This window comes from Ixodes scapularis, unplaced genomic scaffold (genome assembly GCF_016920785.2).
Source record: "Ixodes scapularis isolate PalLabHiFi unplaced genomic scaffold, ASM1692078v2 PGA_scaffold0__279_contigs__length_252992795, whole genome shotgun sequence".
Lineage (NCBI taxonomy): Eukaryota > Metazoa > Arthropoda > Arachnida > Ixodida > Ixodidae > Ixodes > Ixodes scapularis.
The window spans coordinates 149,750,768-149,771,325 of NW_024609835.1; the positions used below are offsets into that span (position 1 = coordinate 149,750,768).

General features: G+C 47.1%; 2 protein-coding genes and 1 pseudogene across 2 annotated transcripts in view; 2 read left to right on the forward strand and 1 right to left on the reverse strand.

Annotated features, from left to right (window-relative positions):
• Nucleotides 1-6,282, forward strand: part of LOC8025769 (abl interactor 1) — a 35,304-nt gene extending 29,022 nt beyond the window's left edge. The window contains 1 exon segment of the mRNA XM_029991971.3: nt 5,887-6,282. Coding sequence (XP_029847831.2) covers nt 5,887-6,050 — 164 coding nt within the window. The 3' untranslated portion in view covers nt 6,051-6,282.
• A 5,836-nt stretch (nt 6,283-12,118) lies between these two features.
• LOC115331684 lies at nt 12,119-15,644 on the reverse strand (annotated as a pseudogene).
• Nucleotides 15,645-16,564: 920 nt separating this feature from the next.
• On the forward strand, nt 16,565-18,826 carry LOC120848722 (piggyBac transposable element-derived protein 4-like). The gene is made up of 2 exons (XM_040220738.2): nt 16,565-16,648; nt 16,867-18,826. The coding sequence occupies exon 2, from the start codon at nt 17,281-17,283 to the stop codon at nt 18,646-18,648; it is 1,368 nt and encodes a 455-aa protein (XP_040076672.1). The 5' UTR covers nt 16,565-16,648; nt 16,867-17,280; the 3' UTR covers nt 18,649-18,826.
• Nucleotides 18,827-20,558: the final 1,732 nt, after the last annotated feature.

Genomic DNA, 20,558 nt, shown 5'->3' on the forward strand with positions numbered 1-20,558 from the left:
CGATTAATGCGCGCAGCTCAGGATCGTCCCGTTGACGTTGTGCCATATCGTCGGTGTTCACTGCTCCTAGGAAGCACTCGTCGTCATTGTCGTCGCTGCAGCCGGAAGGGGTTTCAACGGGGGCTCTGGACAGGCAGTCGGCGTCGCTGTGCTTGCGGCCTGACTTATAGACCACTGTCATGTTGAACTCTTGTAGTCGAAGACTCCATCGAGCGAGGCGTCCTGACGGGTCCTTCAGGTTCGCAAGCCAGCAGAGCGAGTGGTGGTCCGTGACTACACGGAACGGGCTCCCGTACAAGTACGGACGAAACTTCGTTATTGCCCAGACGACCGCAAGGCATTCTTTCTCAGTCGTGGAGTAATTTTTCTCCGCCTTGGACAATGTCCGACTTGCGTAGGCGATGACTCGCTCGATGCCTTCTTGCACTTGGACTAGTACTGCGCCCAGTCCCACGTTACTTGCGTCTGTGTGAATTTCTGTTTCCGCATCCTGGTCGAAATGTCCAAGCACAGGAGGAGTCTGGAGTCGTCGTTTCAGTTCGTCGAATGCCTGCTGTTGCTCCTCGGCCCATTCGAACTTCTCGGCGTCTTTCGTGAGATTCGTAAGTGGTGCGGAAATTCTTGCAAAATCCCGAACGAAGCGTCGATAATAGGCACAAAGTCCAAGGAATCTTCGCACGGCCTTCTTATCTGTCGGCGCTGGAAATGCCGCGACGGCGCGAGTCTTCTCGGGGTCTGGGCGGACGCCTTCGTTACTAACCACGTGGCCAAGGAACTTCAGTTCGTCATAGGCGAACCGGCACTTTGACGGCTTGAGTGTGAGTCCGGCGGTCTGAATGGCTTGAAGAACAGCTCGGAGTCGTCTCAAGTGCTCGTCGAACTCAGCTGAAAATACTACGACGTCGTCAAGGTAGACGAGACAACTCTGCCACTTCAGCCCTGCCAGTACGGTGTCCATGACACGCTGGAAAGTTGCTGGCGCCGTGCATAGTCCGAAGGGCATCACCTTGAACTCGTACAGTCCATCCGGCGTGACGAAGGCTGTCTTCTCTCGGTCCCGTTCGTCGACCTCGATTTGCCAGTAGCCGCTCTTCAGGTCCATCGATGAAAAGTATCGAGAGTGGCGCAGCCGGTCTAGAGTGTCGTCGATGCGGGGGAGTGGGTAGACGTCTTTCTTCGTAACCGTGTTGAGCTGCCGGTAGTCCACACAGAACCGAAGAGTTCCGTCCTTTTTCTTAACCAGCACGACTGGAGAGGCCCATGGACTGCTCGAAGATTGAATTATGTCGTCATTCAGCATCTCTTGAACTTGCTGATGGATCACCTCCCTTTCCTTAGCGGAGACTCTGTACGGCGATCGATGCACAGGGCGCGCGTCGTCCTCGGTAACGATGCGGTGCTTGGCAACCGCGGTCTGGCGCACCTTCGACGACGTCGCAAAGCAGTCACGGTATTCGGCGAGGAGGTCAATCAGCTGCCGTCGTTTCGGGTCTGGAAGCTTAGGGTCGACGTCGAGTTGCGCTGGCGACGTACCGTCTTGCTGAGGTGGCGAGGATTTATCAATAATGGCGGCGATTTCGGCGGAGTTTCGGAGATCCTCGACGTGGTCAACGGCTGCATTTCTTGTGAGGTGTTGCGTTTCATTCCGGAAGTTCGTCACGAGGACCACAGTGCGGCCATCCTGAAGTTCAGCTACTCCTCGTGCGACGCCTATTCCCCTTCCCAGGAGCAACTGGAGGTTACCTTCCAGAAGAACTTCGCTACGGGTAGCTGCATCGGTCACGACAGGTACGACAACACTTGATCGCGGCGGCAGATTCACGTGGTCGGCAGCGACTCGGACGGCGGCTGACGCAGTTTGGAGTTTCTCTGAAGGCGGAACAGGTGTCCGTAGCGTCAATCTGTTTTCTCCAAGGTCGATGACGGCGCTGTATTCACACAAAAAGTCCATGCCGAGAATGACGTCTCTGGAACAGTCTTGTAGAATGACAAATTTCACAGGACACGTCTTGCCGTGAATTTCGACGCGAGTGGTGCACCTTCCGACAGGCGTGATGAGGTGTCCTCCGGCGGTTCGTATCTGCGGTCCATCCCACGGCGTCGTGACTTTTCGAAGGTGGCGAGAGAGCCTCCCACTCAAGACTGAGTAGTCTGCCCCGGTGTCAACGAGTGCCGATGCGTTTTGGCCATCGATAACAACGTTTAGGTTGTTGGACACCGTTGCAGGCGCGTCGGTGCAATGTGGGGCGTCGAGAGAGTGGGAGCGCTCCGGCGTTCTTGGAGGCTGTTTGCTTCCGTCGTTCTCGGCAACGTCACCTCCAGGCGTTGCCGCACTCAGTTTTCCCGACGACGCAGGGGAGACAAGCTCTCTCGGCGGGATCGTGGCGCTGGGGAGGCTGAACGTCGTGGCGATGGGGAGCGGGCTTCACGGCGGAGAGACGACACTGGGGAGGGCGAACGTCGGAGGTACTCCTCGATGTCGCGAGGGCGTTCGCCGTACCTCGGGCGTGGGTCGTTTTGGTGGAATCCCCGCAGCTTGAGTCGTCGGTATGGGCATCGGCGGTACACATGGTCGGCTTCCCCGCAGTGGTAGCAGAGCGGGCGTCGGTCGGCCGTTCGCCACACATCGGTCTTCCGGGGTACACGGGGCTCCTGGCTGGCGTACTGGGGCTGGTCGTCGCGGCGTCGGTCGTGCTGCGGCGCAGGAGACTGGCGTCGGGGCGGCGCGACATAGGCGCGAGGAGGAGGCGGTGGCCGTCGGGCCACTGCGGCGTAGGTCACGGTGGGCTCCTCGGGTGCAGCTACGTTGGCAGGAGCCTCCAGTTGAATTGCCCGCTGAACCTCGTCGCGGACAACTGCGGCTATTGACACCGAAGCCGGCTGGTGGGTAGCAGGCAGGAGCTTCTTAATTTCCTCCCGGACGACGTCCCGGATGACCTCGCGAATGCTGGAGATGCTGGAGCCAAGGTCGCAAGCGGACGGCGGAACCGCGCTGACGCCGGGTAGCCTCTGGTAGTGGCTGGCTCGGGCTTGCAGTGCACGCTCAATGTTCGTCGCCTCGGTTACAAATTCTTGAATCGTCGTCGGTGGGTTGCGTACGAGGCCACCGAAAATGTTGTCCTTCACGCCGCGCATCAGGATACGCAGCTTCTTTTCCTCGGTGGACTGAGGGTCGGCGCGGCTGCTCAGGCGGAGGACGGCTTCAACGAAGCTGGTTACCGTTTCGTTGGGCCCTTGAGTTCGGACTTGAAGGAGGTCTTCCGCTCGCTGTCGTCGTGTCTGGTTCGTGAATGTCTCCTTCAGGCCAGCGATACAGGTGTCCCACGACGTAAGCGACGCCTCGTGGTTCTCGAACCACTGCCTCGCGGTACCCTCCAAGGAGAAGTAGAGGTTTTGGAGGCGCTGCTGAGTGGTCCATCCATTATGGCGTGCTACACGTTCGTAGTGCAGGAGCCAGTCCTCTACGTCTTCATGGGTCTCGCCATGGAAGGTCGTCGGGGTTCGCTGGGCAACAGGCAGGTAGACGACGGCGGCGGCGGTCGGGGACTGCGATTGCTGGTCGTCCATCGTCGGCCTCGTAGGCTGCCTGGTCCTGGGTGGCAGAAGTCCGTATTCCGGGTGTAGACCTTGGGTGCGGCGACTGGTCCGAGTTTCAGGTTCCGCGTTGAGTGGTCTTGTCACAGGGCTTGGAATCGGGCTTGCACTGCGGGCCCTGGGAGGGGAACGCTGTACGAACATGCGGTACCGCGCACCTCCACCAAAATGTCACGGGTGGTGACCAAAAGAAAACAGGAAATAAACAGGGAGAAATAAACGTTTAATGTGGCGAACTTGTGCCAAAAATAAAGAAGGAAACAGAAGAAAGCAGAGCGTCGCGGGCGTCGAAGTCGGCGTGTCAGCAGAATCGAGCGCTGGGGCGAGACTGGCTCCGGCTTGCCCGCGGAGCCGCTTTTGTACACACGTTGGCTTCTGGAGCATTCGACGTAGAAGGTTCGACGAGTAGAACATTCTGACCTCGAATCAGCTAGACGGTTCTCGATTTCACCAGAACGTCACATTACAGTGTTAACAAAAATGCATAGCCGTGGCCAGGAATCGAACCCTGGCCCTTCGCGTGGGAGGCAAGCGCGATAACCATTAGGCTACGGCCGCGCTGCCTACTTGGCGCGCGGCAATACGCCCTTGACAAAAAATTTAGATTGCTACATGCAGGCGCCGATCTTTGCGGCCCAGTTTAGATTGAGCTTAATTATTTCAGACTTCCTATATATTGTTTTGTTCTTCTTAAAAAGAAAAAGGCAATTTTGCAATGTTTTGCAAGTTTTAAGCCTAAATGGTAAGGTGGATCTTTTCCTTTAACTTGATGATCCAGAGCCCTCCGTATGTTGATGTAACAGTACACAGGTCTATATTAACAGCTACATCTCTTAATTGATTTTGAACTTATTTTTACCCTCGTTTGCCCTAATGCCAAATGTCAAAATGGCATACTGTAAACGGCTTATTCTTTGCGGGCTCAATATTTCGCAATTTAGATCAAACCTGAAATTTTAGAATAATTCACAAGTTCTAATTTTTGCGACTAGGGGGGATCTCAATATTGATTCCAATGTGTTTGCATTTTGCCGGAATTGTTTGTGGGACCTATTTTTCGCGAATTATAGGCGATTCCCGAAAATTAGGTCCTCGCAAAAATTAAGTCGTTTACAGTATTTGTTTCAGTCAAAAGGCATTTTATCTCTTGTGCCATTTGATTGCACGATGATACTATCATGTGATCAGCAGTGGCTTGCCAACTTGTTTTTGAGTTGGGGGTGCAAACCAGACCCCCCCCCCCCCCCCCCCCCCCTCCCTGGGCCACTGTGCGGTGCCCTTGGGCGCTGCCGGCCAGTGTTTGCCCTGCCCAGTGGCGGCTGTTTCAGGGGGGGTGCAAAACACATGACTAGCTCCCCCCACCCTGAGAACTGGGTGGGGGAAAGCGAGCCCTTTGACCCCCGGTTAGTACGCCCATGGTGATCAGTATTATATTTTATCATACCGCTTCAATAATTAACAAGTGTGAGCCTTTATTAAAAAAGTATGCTAGTCAATGCAAAGGAATGTATTATAAACATTGTTCAGTTAAAAACATTTTACTTTGGAACCAGCCAGGCTAATTTTGTTTTGTTTTGGCGCAGTATGGCCATTGATGCTCTTGCGCCGTTAGAACCGCAAACAACAACAGCTAATTTTGTTGCTCTTCTGGTTTTATCCTCTGTCTCGATAGCATGGTTGGCATAACTTAGATCATGGGTTAATTAATTATCACACAGCGAAACTGTTATGTGAGGTTTAGATGAGAACTAGGCATTAATTTGTTCTTCATGAAAAATGTCCCTTTAAAATTATTTTTAAGTGTCTTGCATATGACGTGTTTCAGTGTGGTAAATGCTGCAAGATTTCCATGTTACACGATCTTATGCATAGAACACTGCCCACTCCCAAATTGATGCAAATCTTTAAGAATTAGATTTTACAAATTTGATGCCCACTTCAATTGAATTCAGTTCAAAGCTTTATTTTCCAGATATTGTGAAGTCATTTTATGATCAGCTTCGAGTGATTGGAGGTCAGTGCAGGCTCTAAAACCCTTTTACCATTCATTTAAGAAATCAATTTAATTGATTCCTATTGTATTTTTAAATAGACTTGGTCTTCTTGGTATAATTTGATATCTGTATTCATATGATGGAGTTTTGGGGATATGCCTATTTTGCTCTGAGCACTTCAATTCTGAAAGAAATGAGCATTTTCAAGGTTATACACTGACATTTTGATGCCTGCTTTTTACAATGGAGCACTCACGTTTTTGCTGAATGAGTTTTTTTTTTTTTTTTCCTTTTTCAGTTGTTGCCATCTATGATTATGCTGCAGACAAGGACGATGAACTCTCCTTCTCCGAGAACTCGGTTATATATGTTGTTAAGAAGAATGACGACGGCTGGTACGAAGGTGTTATGAACGGTGTGACGGGTCTTTTTCCTGGGAACTATGTCGAGCCTTGTATGTGAATCAAGGATGGGCCCCACGTATTTGCATTCCACAACCTGTCTTGATTGCACATCGTGTGCATTTTATTGTTTTTCTAAGTACTATGCATGACTCCAATTTATACTTGCAAGTCAAGCCACAACCAGACGAATGCAGGCATTGACAACCAAGTACTATTTATTAGACATGTTTAGTGTCGCATTTACCTAGCTTTCTACCATCGTGTGGCCAAATAAAGGAGTTTCTTCAAAATTTGCTTTGCACCTAGTTTTTGTATGCATCTTGAAGTTGTGACAGATTTCTATGCAGTGTGCTTATTCTCACTGCAGCTGTATAAGTAAAAGGCAACAAGGGTGCAGTCATGGGGACGTGACTGCTAAAATGTAACAGTGTTACAGTTACAGTCTCTCGGGGAAAAAGTAACCCTGCTACATTACAGTTACAAAAGTGAAAGAGTAACTTGTTAGTTTGCTAAAGTAATTCTGGTTGTCATTACTTTACAAAGAAGATTAGGAAACAATCAAGAGGAACCTTCCTAAATATACCTTTAAATTGGCATAGATTTTTCATAAGAGGTGTTGTGTTGTTGGCAATAATGATTCTTTTTTTTAGAAACGGTTTTTTTATTGTTATTATTAACCTGGGTTTGGTTCTTTCTATTTTAATTTTTACCATGAATAGCTCCCTGAGGTAAATCCACTATGATCAAGCATTTATAGTTTTTTTTGGCAAAATTACAGGTGACTAATTTTCTCAAAATTTTAAGCTAGCAGATACCTGCTGATGATCCATGAAAAAACTTTAAAATAAGCGAGACCGTAATACAGTACACGAATGCGTCGGCACGCGTCTAGATCTCTGGTATATCCAATCATTGTGCGAGTTAACAATCGGTCAATTTTAATCTCGGATTTCAATCGTGAGGTAAGATGAGACAGATGTAATAAAATTCGTGCAAATGTGAAGTCAATAATAATATGTCGCTTTACAATCCACTCTGTCGAAACGTTTTCTTCTGCGTGCGCGCAATCTTTCGTGAAACGCAAGCTTCTCTTGAAAACTTGGGACAGCAATGTTGCGACAACATTCCTCCGTCCAGCCCCGCTGAACGCAGCAGCGGTGCAAAAGAAGCACTGATCAAGGTACAAACGACCACCGTGCGTAGAATTCCAAACGGCTGTTGCAGTCTTTTCTCCGCCACTTCCCAACAGGATTGGACATGTTTGCGCTCCCCCATCTCACCACCCAAACTAGAAGACACCACTCGGAAAGCCCGCGACGTGAATATGTATAGACCAACTGATGCCAAGTGCCCCTGGTTATAATGCAAAGGTGAATAACAAAGGGGTCCCGGCTAAGGGCAGTCTTTCAATTTCGGGGAAACGAGCAGGACGGCACAGACGTTTCGAGCTAATACTCTTAGGTGACGGGACCTGGGAAGCAGCAATGGGAAACAGGTGGGTGACGGGAAGCAAGGCCAAGAATTAAGGTGCAAAAAAAAAAGGGTGAGCAAATGGGCCCACCCCGCAAGAGTGCACTTGGGAGTTGGACAGTTCAAATTAGACGGGAAAGAAACTTTTGCTTGGCGGCAAAAAAAAAAAAAAAAAAAAAAGACGAGGTTCGATCGGAACATTGGTTGTGCGGCGAAGCCTGTGGGCATTTGGGGCCAGAGTGTCAAACCGAAATTGTTATCGGTTCGGTTCGAGTTCACGGCTTTAGGTTCAGTTCCGGGGAGCAAAAAAAATAATGGTTTCAACCGCTAAATTGAGAATATATTTTCCGCGTTCCTTTGGCATTAGGCGCTATTTCAAGAGTGAAACGAATAACTGTATAGCTTTTTTTTTCATTCGTAGAATCCACTTTTATGGTTGGGTACCAAAAATAAATTCCGTTATTTCATTTTGATGAAACAGTAAATGAAAATGTAGATTAATATATATGACAGCACCTATTTTTTTTTACCTCAGTCGCATATATTTTACCTGAATCTAAAGGTTATCGGTGGTGGTTCTCCTAATATGCGCGTAATTGGTACAACTTTGCGTCTCAGTATTAAAAGTCGAATCCTGCTGTGCTCTTGCACTTAGAAATTAATTACAGTACATCATATCGTGAGATTGGCACGTCCTCGCCATATATGTCCTGAAATCTAGTTTATAAAATGTTTCACAATATATATGATGATGCAAATTGAGCTAAGAGCAGCAATATTTTCAAAATGTCAGGAAAATTACTGAGCGGCAATCACAACGCTTGCTTTCCTGACCAATATTGTTTACACTGAGCACGGTGATGCAGGCAAATAATCATGCAGAAAAGAGTGACCTTCATATTCGGATCAAATCTGGCCTAAAATAGCGCGCACCGAAGTGAACATTTTCGACATAGCTTGGCATTTGAGGTTTGTTCTTGACAAGATACCAGGTCACCTATTATACACGTGTCTCTGGAAGATAAAAACGCCAGAAACAATTTGCAGAGCATATTTCAGATAATTTGGGGTTGCATTTTCTTATGATATGTACTATCGGGGAAAAATGAAATGCGAACAGAGGAGTGCGTGGCTCGGGGTACAGGCTGCGCCGCCTGGAAGTGAGCCTAGGGGCGAGATTGCGTGGCCTACTTCGATGTGTTCACGCCCCTCGATTGGCGCTCCTCCAGCTTCGGCAGTGCGCCTCTCAGTGCGCTGAAAGCTGTCACCGCTATCTTTGCCTGCTCGGCAAATGCGGCGAGCTTCTTTGCACCGCACGCGCTGATTTAGCAAAGATAGCGGTGATAGCTTTCAGCGCGCTAAGAGGCGCACTGCTGAAGCTTGGGGAGCGTAGAGGAGGGGCGTGAACACGTCGGAGTAGGCCACGCACCCTCGCTCCTAGGCTCACTTCCAGGCGGCGCAGCCTGTACCGCGAGCCACGCGCTCCTCTGCCCAACTACAAGAAGTATCAGAAATAATTGAGACTATAGCATCCAGACAACTGGAGAGAAAATGGATCTATATGACTATTTAGTAAACACTTTCAAAAGAGGGTCAGAGAAGTTCAGAATCAAACAAAGAGGGAGAAAGAGAAGGAGACACAGATGAAAAAGCTGGTGGAACAGCGAAGTTAAGGCAACCATAACAGGGCGACAAGAGGCCTCAAGGGAACACAGATGGGCGAAGAAAAAGGGGGACATACCGGCCGAGGTAGCATCGAAATGAAATACATTTCAGCAAAGAAAAAGAGAGGCACCTGCTCTAATCTAGGCCAAGATTGGTAGAGCTGGAGTGCAGTAAATGATGAAGGTAAATCAAAATGATGGGAATGCAGCAAAAAGGTTCTGGGAGCACATTAGTACACAGGGAAGAAAAACAGAAGGGTTTCATTGTTAATTGATCACACAAGAGGCGATAGGTGTAGAGGGCGAGGAGGCAATGAAATTTATAAGATGAACAATCGAGGCAACACTCTCATGACTTGAACCGAACGAAATTTAACATAACACAAACAGCAACAAGGCACAAGACGAGAACATTAACGAGAGAGGAGAGACGACCACCGGGGAATGGTACAGAACAGAAAACAAAGTACCTGCTGGAACGGTGACAGGCCCTGATGGCATAGGGATGAGACTAATCAAGACACCAGGAGCAAAGGGCAAACTAAAGTTAAGACAGGCAACTAATCAAATAATAATGGGGGAGAGTTACCCAATGATTGGAGATTAGGCATAAGATTACTATATAAAGGCAAGGGAAATAAGGATAGCATAACATCATACCACTCAATAACAGTAACTTCGGTCCTGTACAGACTAACGATGCAGGTACTAAAAAAGAAAGGAAGAATGGGCCAAAAACATTTTAGGTGAGCTACAAAACGGGTTCCGGAGGTATAGAAGATTAGAAGATAACTTATTCAGCATATCGTTAATAATAGCATTTCTAGACATTAAAGGTGCGTACGACAATGTGGGTCAGGAAAAACTCCCGGTACAGCTGAGAGAGTATGATTCACATTCTCATTTGATTAGGCTTTTACACCAGGTATAAACAAATAATAAGGTTGTTATACCATAATATGCAGAAATGACAGAACCGGCAGATATAAAAAGAGGACTCAGACAGGGTTCTCCCCTATCACCTCTACTTTTTCTCATCGACCTGATTAGAATGAAAAAAGAAATAAGAGTGTAATTTTGGTGTTGATGTGTCAAATATGGAGAGAGATGAAAAAGGAAACAAAGTTATGTCAGGAATGTTTCACGCAGACGACGTACTGTTAGCAGATATCCGGGATAGGTTTGGAGCTGAGTAAAATCTGTGGAGAGGAAGGAAGTCTCTGGCCCTGAAATTCTGTAGCAACGACGCGGGAATAGTGGTTTATAACAATGAGAACGGGGACGCGCTGAAATTCAAGACGTATTAATAAAACACGTAGAGATAAATACCTAGGAGTGTGGCTAAATGAGGGAAAACTATACTTAGAAGAACAGAAAGAAAATATGCTAAAGAAATGAAAAAAGGAATGCAGCAATTATGAAGCATAGGCCACTATGGAATCACAATAGATATGAAGTTGTAAGGGGAATATGAAAATGAGTCATGGTGCGGGGTTGTCCCTTGGCAAAGCGGTAATATGCATGAAAGCTGAGTTCAAGTCGATCTTACACTCTTAGAAAAAAGGGTATATATAGTCCTCCATAAAGGGAGGAACGCCCTTGTGACCTATATGTTAAACTTTCGCCTTGAAAGCCGGGCGGCAAAGTTCCTCCGTCTTCTGGATCTCATCATGGCGGCCCCGAATCGAGCTAAATAAGGCTTAAACGTCTATTGCACGGGGCGAGAGGAGCAGAAAATCAAAACGTAACACGAGCTTTTCGCGAACTGTATTTATTTCCAAAGCCAGCTTCCCCCCGCAGGTAAAGAAACTTGCGTTTCGAAAGCAGTTACTCAGTCTTCTCGTCGTCAGCACTGTGATGTTAAACGGAGACAACCAATACTTAGTTTCTTCGCGCACAATTCCTTCGTCAACCGCACATCACGGATGAGTGGTAAACCATTCGCGAAACCAAAAGCCGTTCTCAAAGGATCGAATTCGAAGCAGCTGGTGCATGGTGATCAGAAATTATAGCGAGGCGTGAAAGAAGGTTAAATCGCTTGCCATCAGATGGCAGAGTCAAGTAGAGTAATTTAGGGTGCCTCGATAAACGCGCCTCCGTCCAGGGTGGAGACATCTCAGTCGGCACCGCCATCATGGTTCAAGCGCATGCCGATGCGCTATTGCCGGCGGGCTACTTCTAGCCTAGGATACGCTTACGTCGGCTTACGTCATGCAACTTCCATTTCGCGTTGTATTTTCCAACTCAGACGCGCTTCTCAGTATTTTTACTCATACAAATAAAGAATAAATGAGCGGATGCGACGCAAGCGAGCGCACAAGCTTTAAGTTCTCACGTGTTTTTTTTTTTTTTATTTATGTTTATTCTTATTTTAAGTGACCCACCAACAGTTTAACGCCTCCTTAGTGGTGCACTTATCAGTGAGTCAAGTAGTAGTAAAATTTCAAACAGGATCAAAGCGAAATGTTAGGAAAAAACAATAGCCTCAACACACTTTCGAAATTTACGCTCTTCATCAAAAATATCAAGACTATAACATTCCCACAAATTTGTGGTTGCCACACTTTTCTTCTTCTTTTTTTTTTTTTTTTTTTTTTTTTTTGCTAAAGCGATTGCAGCGTTTTTAAGTGGCAACCCCTATGCGTACTGATCGAGATATGAAGTAGCACATTATGGAAGAATATTATACATTTTAGCGACTTTGCGACGGGTTGTTAAATGTAGCAGCTGTTCTACCATAGGAGGTGCTTATCGCAGAGCTCGATTTCTATATTATGCACTTGTTCTGTAATTTATTATACTAAATATGTTTCTATAGTCCGTTGCAACTCAAGAAGGAAGGGCGAGGGAGAAGAAGGCCGGGGAAGAGGAGGCAAACGAAACGCTGGAGAGGAAAGAGGGAAACCTCCTCTCTCCAGCGTTCCGCCCGCTTTCTCCTCGCCGGCCTTCCTTTCCCTTGCCCTACCTTCTTGAGTCATGCCACATTACAGGAAAAAGACACAAATGCCTTAACTCAGTCTACAACAATATTTATTTCTGGAAAAGCGAAAAGCTGCATCTCACTGCAGGTTGGTACCGGCGACCGTTTTACTACCATAACCATCATCTTACTCTTCCGGCTGACTTAGCCAATGCAAATAAATGCGCAGGCGCATTACGACAAAACGCTCCAACAACCTGCACATTAGATCTGGGTGTTTTCTGCACTCAACATGGGGAACAGGAACAGATTGCTCAATAATTTTCTCACGGTCTTCATTGGGCTCTTCAAAAGACAAATGTCCTCTTCTTCTGAGAATGCTTTAAATACCCCCTCACAACAAGAAACCAAGTTGAAGACTTCCAGACTGACGTAAGTGAGGTGTTTTCCACCTCGAACATATTCTTTCATAAGCACAAGAGCATGCTCCTCGGAAGCCTCTTTTGCAGTGAGCATTTGTGTGCAGACATGGCACGACTGTAGAGCGGAGAGCAGAGGTTTAACCAAAAACCCTGCCAAATGAGCAACAATGTCGGACTCGGCTCTAGGGAGTGGTTCAATTTCTATAGTCTCATCATCTCCTGGAGGCTCTTCAACTTCCTGCTGCACCTCTTTGATTTCTGCGGAGAGGAAATCTACCAGGTAGGTGCTGTCGTCAATGTCGTAGCCTGAATTTTTGGGGACTGATGAACTGGCTTACTGTCACAATTTTGAGTGCATTTTTCACGTCATATGCGTTTGGCACTGGAGAAATCATTCTGACAGCTGAAAACAGGTTCTCAAGGCAGTCTTGAGCTAACCGTCCTGTCAGCACAAAATTGTAGCCACACTTGTTCAAAAGAACACCGTGCAATTGCAACACTACAGTTGTCGACATTAGTACCCCTGCCCTGGCATGGCTTACATTTATTTATTTATTTATTTGTAAATACTGTGCGCCCTTCTGGGCGCTTTACAGGAGTGGAACGTCAGTTTTAAATCATGCAATGTTATATACATTTCTTAACACATCTTATATTTCATATGATTTGCAAAACCGCACTGGTACACATCACGCTACACAAGCTATTAATGAATCTAACCAAGAAAAGAACACGTCTTTTACACATTCATAAACAGAATGGAGAGCCTAATATAATTCAAGTAAACATTTCTCGAATAAGGCTAATGAGTCACAATTCACAACAGTTTCGGGAAGCTTGTTCCACCTTCTCTACTTTCTTCACTCCGATCCCCAAGCCCTCAACAACAGACATGCTGAGCTTCAGAGTTGAAATGGCGTCCTGATACTTGCTCTCATTCGCAAAACTCAAAGCAACGACAGGATGGCGAGAGGTCATTAGGGTGTACCATCTAAACACCAGTTCGAAAAACCAGGCAGTTGCTTCGGCCTCAACTGGCAGTTTGTCCCGTTGGATAAAATACCGAATGGCCGAGGGAGCTTCCCTGAATAGCTGCACCGCTATTCCGACTTTCATTTTCGTGAAATGGCCATTTGACACATGAGCACTGCTTAAGTTGGGTGCCACACGCTGCTCAGTGTCCAACTTAAAGCACTATTTCCACATGCTCTATTGAGACTTCGCTGCTTGGTAAATTGAACTTGGAGACTACCTCGTCACTCAGGTGCATTACGTCTTTTCGTACGAAAAGCCCTCTTATATTTTTCAACACATGTGCGGGGTCTGTCATGAAGAACAATGGCTTACCATCATTACAGGGATGCGGCACACTGCATACGGTCACAGAACTGCGGGAAATGGAGAGGTTCTAACCGTGCCACATGGCACGGTTAGAACTGCCCATATCACACGTCACACAGAGCACACGCAGTGAAATGTCTGCACAGGGCTCGATTAAGTCAAAAACAAACTTCTTCAGCTCCTCTCCGTTGATATATGCGCCCGTGTAGTGGTATGCTACGACTTGCTTCCAGCGCGAGTTGATCCCTCCCACCATAAAAACGAGAGCATGGTTTGCACGATGGTCACTCTTGGGCAACGTCGTTTTGCCAAGCAAAGTGTCATTGCCACGGTCCAACACAACGCCTTTTCGAATTTCCATTTCATCAAGAAAAAGGACGCAATCCTTTTCAATATCTGACATCGCAGCGACTTTTGTTTCCATCACACGCAATCTTCTGAAATGGGGTTTGTCTGAGTGTCCTCCGTGCCAGAGTCTTCTTGGTCCGAGACTCCTGCCGCAGAAATTGACGACGGACCTGCAGTGGTGGCACCTCCACGATCAGCCGGAGGAGCTCGCGGTGTGGGGGGCTTTCTTCGCTTCGGCTGCGCTGCGCAGAAAAGGGAGAGACAGCACAGATCTAAACACAAAATAAAATTGTACGCAAACGAGTGAGGCACAGACAGTAATAGTATCTCAACACTTACGTCTGAAATCAAACAATGTAGGTACAGCTGTCGGCTTCAGAAGTCGCCGCCCATCTTATCGGTTCATCTCGTACTGGTCTTATTCGAAGTGGCGCTGAAATAAACAAGAAATTAGATTGTTATTTATGTGCAGATTGGAAGGCACAGACGTGAGCGTAAACAAAAATTGAAGAAAATATTTGCATAATATCTTACGTCAAAACAATTCGGAATATATTTTCAAAATGTTACCGTAAAATGTGCTTTATTTTATTTAATTGTTCGACCTTGCACGAAGAGAGCGATGTAAGTACTAATCAAACAGGGACAAGGTCATGTCATTCTGTCAAGCACGTTGAGCTGTGCGACATGACCATGAAATATATCACACGCCGACTACCGAGGTATGTCGCGATTTTTGCATTCCCGAGTATCATCTCGAAAACATATTATTGATCATGCTCGAGATTCACCATCAGCGATTATTTTCCCACACACAAAAATAATCCAACTAAAAAAGAAAAAGTTGGTGGCCAGTCGCGAATCAAGGCTGTTGATTGAAAGGCGAAGATAGCATGCAGTCACTGAACTACAGAAACTTGGTGTACGCGCAAGCGACAATATTCCACGCTTATCAGATCGTTTCAGGCTCTTTGAACAATTAAATAAGCACAAAAAGTTTTCACAAAGTTGTGCACGAGCGAGAAACTCGCACGCTGAAGAACTACCGCCTCAACCTATTTTAATCGGGGAAGTCTAATTAGTGAATATGCCCTAACGGAAGGAAAAGGGATATCGATATAGGTATCACCATTACAACTTGGGATGGGGTGCTTTAGAGAATCAATTCCTTACGTCACAACTCCGATTGATCGCTCGATCCGACCGGTGAGACAAAGCGAGGGTTGATTTTTAGTCGAGCAACTCCGATCATGAAGCAATCGATCGGAGCTGCTAAGACAATTTCCGAATACTGCCTAACATCGTAATAAAGTGGTCGTGCTTTTGTAACTTAGCTCGCAGATCCTCGAGGTGTGAGTTGCCTTCCAGCGATCGCGTTTGACGCAGGACCCCCATTTCCTTCTTCGCGCATTTTCTCGGGGAAAGCGGAAGCATCGGATTCCCTTTGCCGAAGAAGCGGCACACAGAGGTACAGAACAGCCGGTCATGCTTCTGGCTCGGACGACTGCTGTTGAGATCAGTAAGACCCACCGATCTAGTCTATGAGATCAGTGGTAAGACCAGAAAGGCTTTTTCGCGCACAGCGCGGCCCAGGGTGAAAGATATATAGTCGCGCCGCACGTCCAACCGCACGCATCGCACACCGCACGCATACGCATACTCCGTCGTTTGAACCAAGATGCCGTCGCGGCGAGGACAGCGAGGAGGTGGCGGCGTGGCGCGGGTCAAAGGGTGTCCTCATCCTGCAAGGCGGCGCTGACATCGAGGCACCCTAGAGTAATTGTAAATGAAAAGTATATAATAGTTAAAGGCAACAGAAATGCAGTTGTAATGAAAAATAGACCACTTTGGATTTACAACAGGTATGAGGTGGTGAGAGAGATTTGGAAAGGGGTCATGCATGGAACGTGCTATGCATGAAATCCGAAGTGCATGCAAGACTATAGGAATAAAACAGCGCGGAGTAGGTAGGCTGGCTTTGGGAGCACATGGCAAAACGCCAAACCAGGGAGTACAAGAAGACATGGGATGGGCGTCATTTTTGAGGGCAGGGAAGCTGTGAGCAAGATGAAATTTGAGGATCGGTTGAGGCAAATGGATGAGGAGCAAGGGGCACGAAAGATTTTCAACTATTTATACATGAGGAGTATAGACACAAAGTGGAGACAGCGCACTAGGAAATTAAGAGGAAATGTGTCAGGCTAGTGGAGTTACGGAAGAGCAGGTCCCCTTTGTTGGACACTGGGACATATGCGTCCCACTTATCATTCCAACCTAAAGTGGGCCTCAACCATGCTGTGGGACAACGTTTTCCCACTTCTTCGTGTGGCTCCCTCTATGAGGAGTCAGAGAAACTTTTGAGTACAATTTCATCTCTATACCAAGAGGGGGCAGCACAGAAAACTATGGTTAATTTTTGTTGTCTCGTTGCGTTGCTCGGTCGTTTGTTATGCCTTTTTCCGGAAGTTCACAGAACGAAAAAAAATGCCTGGTAAGTGAAAGTTTTGTTTCTTGCACTGCGGAAGAGTTATAAGAAACGCAGGGACAAGTGTATTGTCCCGTTCATTCTAGCAGAGCAACGCAATGCTTGTTTTTGCGAGGGACAGTGAAATTTCTGGTTGTGGCGTTAGGCTTAGTCACCGTAGCGCCTACTTTTGCGCGAGGCCTATTCGAACGCGGCTACATTTCGTTCATTTTGTGTGTTTTTAGGAAAACGAAAACGACTAAGCCCGGAAGAGGCACTGGAGGTGTTTTTTTAGTTTGCCAGACGATCCAAATGACAGCGCCGATGAGAACGGTGACGGCTCTGAGGATGAACTTTTGGATCTAGACCCCGACGAGTGTAGAGAGGACGAGGATGAGGACGAAGTGCCATTGGCTGCTCCCTGCACAAGCAAGCGCAAGCGAAAGCCACGCAAGTCCTACACGGGAAAGAGGAAAAAGCAAAAAAGAAGCGAGAGGACTGAGCCAGACCCTGAAGACGACGATACAGCAGGCGATCAGTGGAATACGTCACCTATCGTTCCTCCCGCTACCAGCAATTTGGGACCTACTTGCTCGCAGCGGCTCAGTGAGCAAAGCACAGCGCTGGATGCCTTTACACTGTACTTTGATGATAAGGTTATGCATCACATTGTGGAGCAGACCAATCTCTATGCGGAGCAAACGAATCGAAGAGGGTGGACGCCTCTGACACTCGACGAGCTTCGAGCGTACATTGGACTACTCATGCTTATGAGTGTCAATCCTATGCACCAGTTGCACATGTATTGGAGCTCAGATAGCCTCTTTCGCACAGAAGAGATCACGAGGGTGATGACGTACAAACGTTTTCAGATGATAACGAACTGCCTTCACCTGAATGATAACGCCAAGATGCCAGAGCATGGAACGAACGATTTTGATCGTGCCTACAAAGTGCGCCCTCTCATCAAGATGATGAATGAAAAGTTCCACTCAGAGTACAGCCCGTCCAGTCATCTTGCTGTGGATGAAAGTATGATCTTATTCAAAGGACGGTCAAGCATGAAGCAATACATGCCCATGAAACCAAAAATAAAAAGAGGGTTCAAGGTGTGGTCATTGGCAGACTCCCAGACAGGATACCTTCTCAAGTTCCAACTGTACGAGGGCAAGAATGCCGAGAAGCCACTTGACAGAACTTTGGGGGAACATGTCGTTCTATCACTTGCCGACGGAGCCGTTTCAGTCGGCTCACAGTTGTTTTTTGACAACTTTTTTACGTCAACAAAACTGCTTCAGGAACTCCGCAACAGGGACATTCTAGCCTGTGGAACATTCCGCACAAACAAGAAGGACCTTCCGCCTGAGGTCAAGGTCGACAACAAACTTGAAAGGGGCTCCTATCTTTGGCGAAGAAAAGGGGACGTTGTCGCATACCAATGGAGGGACTCAAAAAACGTGCACATCATGTCAAACTACCATGATCCTGAGAGCACACTCGAAGTCCAGCGAACACTGCCAAATGGCAAAAAGAAGGCAGTGGAGTGCCCCGCAGTGGTAAAAGATTATAACAACTGGATGGGCGGAGTCGATAAATTCGACCAGAAACGCAACGCATATGCCGCAGACCGTCGCTCGAAACGCTGGTGGACTAGGATTTTCTACTTCATTCTGGATGCTGCAGTCGTCAACGCTTTCATTCAGATCAGCTGTTTGGAACCAGTCGTGTACCTGCACTTCCGCCTGAAGCTTGGACGCCAGCTGATCGCGCAGAACAGCTTCCGGAAACGAAGGACGAGCCTAGTCACCCACCACAACAAACGGGGCAAGAAGAATGGCCATGGGATGATCGGTGTGCCTGAGGAGCTTCGGTTCGCTGGTAATGCACATCACCCCATCTTGACAGAAACGCGTCGGAGGTGCCGCTGGTGCTCAACAAAAGCCAAAGAGGCTCGCACTAAGTATATGTGCAGTGTGTGCAAGGTTCCCCTCTGCGCAGTGTGTTTTGGACCTTTCCATAGCCAGTGATGGAGTACCTGAAGTGAGCTGTGGGACGCCCCTGTCCCACTTTGTCAAAGTGACCTAAGCGGCTCATGGGACAATTAGGTCCCACTTTTTTCTCAGCTGTGAAATGTCTGACTGCTTCTATGTTTCTTTTTTTGCAAATAAAATGTCTCCAGAAGGACACTGGAAACATAAAAAATCATGTGCAATGTTGTATCTTCTCGCGTCCAACAAAGGGTTAAGAAAAAAGTTAAGGCCACAGAAAGAGATCGGTGGCTAGAGGGAATGCAGACAAAGACGGCTCTGGAAAGCTATGGAATAAACAAAACAGTTATTGCCAAAGAAAGCATTTATGACTATTCTAGGGGAAGCTCATTGTTGTTTGAGGCAATAACAGGTGTTTTGCGAACCAGAACATACAGAACGAAGTACCAGGAAAGGGATACAGTGTGCGCTGCTTGCGGAGAGGAGGACGAGACAGCTGAGCATTTGATACTCTACTGTAAAGGGCTTCACCCTATGCCTACTGAAGACAACATAAATTTAATAAAGTCATTGGGTTTTAGAGACAGAAAGTGGATTTCAAGACAGTAGAGATTACCAAGCAAAGATTAAGTGAATGGTGGCAGAAAGCGAGAGAAAACTAGATATTTTCTTATTAACTAATGGTAAGGGGGTTTTATAGCCTCACTTTTTTTTAAAGTGCGGAGTGAATATAGTTTTCACATTTAAATATTCTAAGCTTAAATAGTAAAACAAAAGGGCTAGGTTGCGTAAGCTACCGCCCGATCCAAAGGGCTCAGCTCAGTCGGACTCATCCATCCATCCGGATTCATCCATCCATCCATCTATTGCAAGTACCAAGGCTAGGTAGCGCTAGGTATCGCCTAATTCATGTTCTACAAGAAAATATTTTTATTTGCTCACGCCACCATTGCGCTTCGGGATTTTCGGGAACCTTTATTATGCAAACATGTAGATACAGTACGCCAGACTTGGGAAGTAATTCGTTACAAGTAATGAGTTACTTGTAATCCGTTACTTTTTCAAGTAATTTCGTAACTGCCACGTTACTTTTGTTCGGAAGTAATTTGTAATGCAATTTCGTTACAAAATATTGGTAACGGATTACTTTAATTACTCGTTACTTTGTAAACATATGCGCCTAATACAGTAACTGGAGCAATACGAGCAGCACATTCAGCAACATAAATAGAGCAAGTTCTACAAAATAGAAAGCATCAGGAAGGGGAGAATAGCCAAAGAGAAGACACGATTTTTTGTGTGACCGGTCACTGGAGTCGCTAGAAAAACGGGCGAGGCATGTACAAATATACGAAAGACAAAAATAGACAACGCCGAGTGGGCTCTCCGCCGCCTTTTATCGTGTTTTTCTTCTCCTCCGGGGCAGGAGAAAGCTCTCCGTGTTTATTTGTTTTTGTCTTTTACACCGTTTCACCCTTTCTCACTTCTTCGAAGTCTCCCGCCACCTGCACAGACATTAAACGCGGGTCCGTATTCCCTCCATTCGCGGGTTCATAACTCGCCTAACAGACGATGTAGCCCCGCGCGAGGGGGCCGGATTCTCTTTGTCTTTGATGCACGCTACTGTATTCTAGCACGCTCCTGAGGCACGGCTGAAAAGCGCCTGGCGGGAGGCTAAGAGCATCGTCTTCGAGGGTACGGACGATATTTCTTTTGGTTTGCTTGTCTAGGCACGGTGGTCGAGTCCACTCCTCACTTTACAGTCAACTGTCAACATAAAGGGGTAAAGGAGGGGGGTGGGGGTTAGGCCATCTAAGGAGTGCTGAGAGAGAGAAAGAGAGAGAACGCGTAAATGTGGTGTGGTCCTCTATTATTTTCCGGGACCGATGGCCACCGCTTCCCTCGCTCTCTATACCCTCCCTTCCCTTGGCCTCCACGAATAATTGTTA